General features: G+C 39.9%; 1 protein-coding gene across 1 annotated transcript in view; it reads right to left on the reverse strand.

Moving 5' to 3' along the window:
• LOC103609427 (olfactory receptor 11H6) overlaps positions 1-864 on the reverse strand; it is a 1,070-nt gene extending 206 nt beyond the window's left edge. Inside the window, exons 1-2 of the mRNA XM_008593752.1 lie at positions 206-864; positions 9-87 (exon numbers count right to left, since the gene is read on the reverse strand). Of these exons, the coding sequence (XP_008591974.1) occupies positions 9-87; positions 206-864 (738 nt within the window). The remainder of the gene's footprint in view (positions 1-8; positions 88-205) is intronic.
• Positions 865-2,561: the final 1,697 nt, after the last annotated feature.

A 2,561-nucleotide genomic window follows, 5' to 3' on the forward strand; every position in this document is an offset into this window, starting at 1 on the left:
TAGAATAGAAACACCACCATTAGGTGAGACCCACACGTGGAGAAAGCTTTAGTTCGGCCAGAACCAGAGGGAACATGAAACACAGCTCTAAGTACCAGAGTGTAAGATCCCAAGATGGAGAGAAATGGCCCAAAGATAATCACTGAGTTGAAGGTGTAACAAATAAGCTCAGTGAAAGGAGCAGGCACCAGAGGGAACATGAAACACAGCTCTAAGTACCAGAGTGTAAGATCCCAAGATGGAGAGGAATGGCCCAAAGATAATCACTGAGTTGAAGGTGTAACAAATAAGCTCAGTGAAAGGAGCAGGCACACAGGACAGTGCGAACAATGGGCCTGGGTCACACACGAAGTGGTCAATGATGTTGGGTCCACAGAAGGGAAGTTGGGAGATAAGGACAATAGGGACTGGATAGCAGAGAAATCCACTCACCCAGCAAACACAGATCAGGGTTACACAGAACTTCCCAGTCATGATGGAGGGGTAGTGCAGGGGACGACAGATGGCCAGGTACCGATCATAAGCCATAACTGATAAGAAGAAACACTCTGTTGTACCCAGTGAAAAAAAGAAATAGAATTGGAGGAAGCAGCCAGAAAAGGAGATGGTCTTGGTCTCAGAGATGATATTAACCAGCATGTTTGGGACAGTGGAGGAAACGTACCAGATCTCTAGGAAGGCAAAGTTTCCCAAGAGGATGTACATGGGTGTGTGGAGCCGTCTGTCCCATTTCACTGCACAGACAATAGCTCCATTCCCCAGCAGGGTCAGGAGATAGAGAACCAGGAGTAATGAGAAAAAGAATCTCTGCATTTCCCTTTGACCATGGAAACCCAGGAGGACAAACTCCGTCACAAAATTCATTGTTCTGTTCTGAAATCCTAAAGCTGTTAGAGAAACAAAGTAACCAAGGCACGAATAATAATGAACATCTGTATGTTTTGCTAACACATTGTTTGAAGATGTACTAAGTAATATTATGTCACTTATGTCATTATGTCATTTGGTCTTCCTAATGACCCGTTAAGCTGTAGGGAAGTAAGCTTTAACCTTCTCTTTCACAGGTAAGGAAACTGAAATTCAGAGAGATTTAAGGGGTTTACTTAAACGTACGTGCAAAGCCAGTAACTCCTAGATAACACTGGCCCATTTGGAGATGGTTTTGGAAGAAACCCCACTTCATTTCGAATATTCCTATAACCCTGAGTCTCAATAATGTTTCATCATTAATGGTAAAATTGTTGCTCCTTGGATATCCTACATACAAGTATAAATTTTGGACACAACTTTTTCCTTTGAAGCAAAATTGAATACAAACCTGAAGTAGCTGCTAAATTGCCTTCTTAGAGTTTCATATGCAAAAATCCAATAAAAACAGATAATAATGGAACTGTGGGAGTAGGAGTCTTGAGCCCTCTTGCTTTTGCTACTTCCAAGGAGGTGCTGCAGAACTTTTAGGATTCTGTAAAATGGTTTGAAAACTATGTATCTAGTTTCCTCTAGGTCACATTCTCCCAGGTGGCCTCTGGATTTGCTGAATTATCCAGCCCATTCCTTCCCTGAGGAGTTCTGGTTATATCGAAGTACTTCTTTATGTTGAGCAAAATCTATCTCCTTTATTATTTCTACACATTGATCCAGAGACTCTCCAGTTCAACAGGCAAACTTCAACTCTGTTGAAGCTACATAAAATAAGTCTAATTACTCTTCCATAATGGTGGTGGTGTGTGTGTGGTGGGGGTGAGGGTGGGCCTTAAATAACTGAAGGCAGCTTTTGGGGGGGGTGTAGTGTTCTCTTGATGTATACGTCCAATAGATCATGTTTGTTAATTGTGTTGTCTGATTCTTTGTCTGATTTATTTATCAGTGTCTGAGAGAATTGTATTAATATCTCCCACTATGAATGTGGATTTATCCAATTTTCTTTGTAATTCTATCAGTTTTTTATTTATATATGCCTAAACTGTATTAGTAGAGGCATATAAGCTCACAACAGTTGCATTTTCTTGTAGACATGAAAAATCATTTTAAAGTGAAGCTCTTTATCTCTGTTAATGCTTTTAGCCTTAAATTCCATTTCATCTGCTGAAGGCAGCTTTTATCTCCCCTTTACAAGGTTTCTTTTTCAGGCCACCTTTTCCCCTCGCTTATTCTCCTTTTCTGTGCAGTCTGCACTATTCCACATCATGGCTTGACTCTTGAGGCACCTAGCTGCTGGGTAGGTGAATTTCTCTTGTATAGAAAATCATGTGCTCTCATTTTTGCTAGGAATTAAGCCTTAAACTCTATAATTTGTCCCTTAATAATTTTGCTTTCACTAAATTAAGTAATGGAAAGAAGTTGTCTTAGGATGTGCAGAAACGTAAAAGATATTTTTGAATCTTTCTGAATCAGAAGTTGGAACAAGACTAAAAACTTGGATATTTTGCCAACAGTCTTCTTCAAAGTATTGGTCAAGTCTTATTTTTATATCCTGAAGTTTCCTGGTTAAAGTTCAGGATATTTGGCTGGGTAAGCCACCATCAATATTTTAAGTTCAGCAGTATACAGACTTTAAAAGC

Source organism: Galeopterus variegatus, unplaced genomic scaffold, assembly GCF_000696425.1.
Source record: "Galeopterus variegatus unplaced genomic scaffold, G_variegatus-3.0.2 Scaffold9605, whole genome shotgun sequence".
Taxonomy (NCBI): Eukaryota; Metazoa; Chordata; class Mammalia; order Dermoptera; family Cynocephalidae; genus Galeopterus; species Galeopterus variegatus.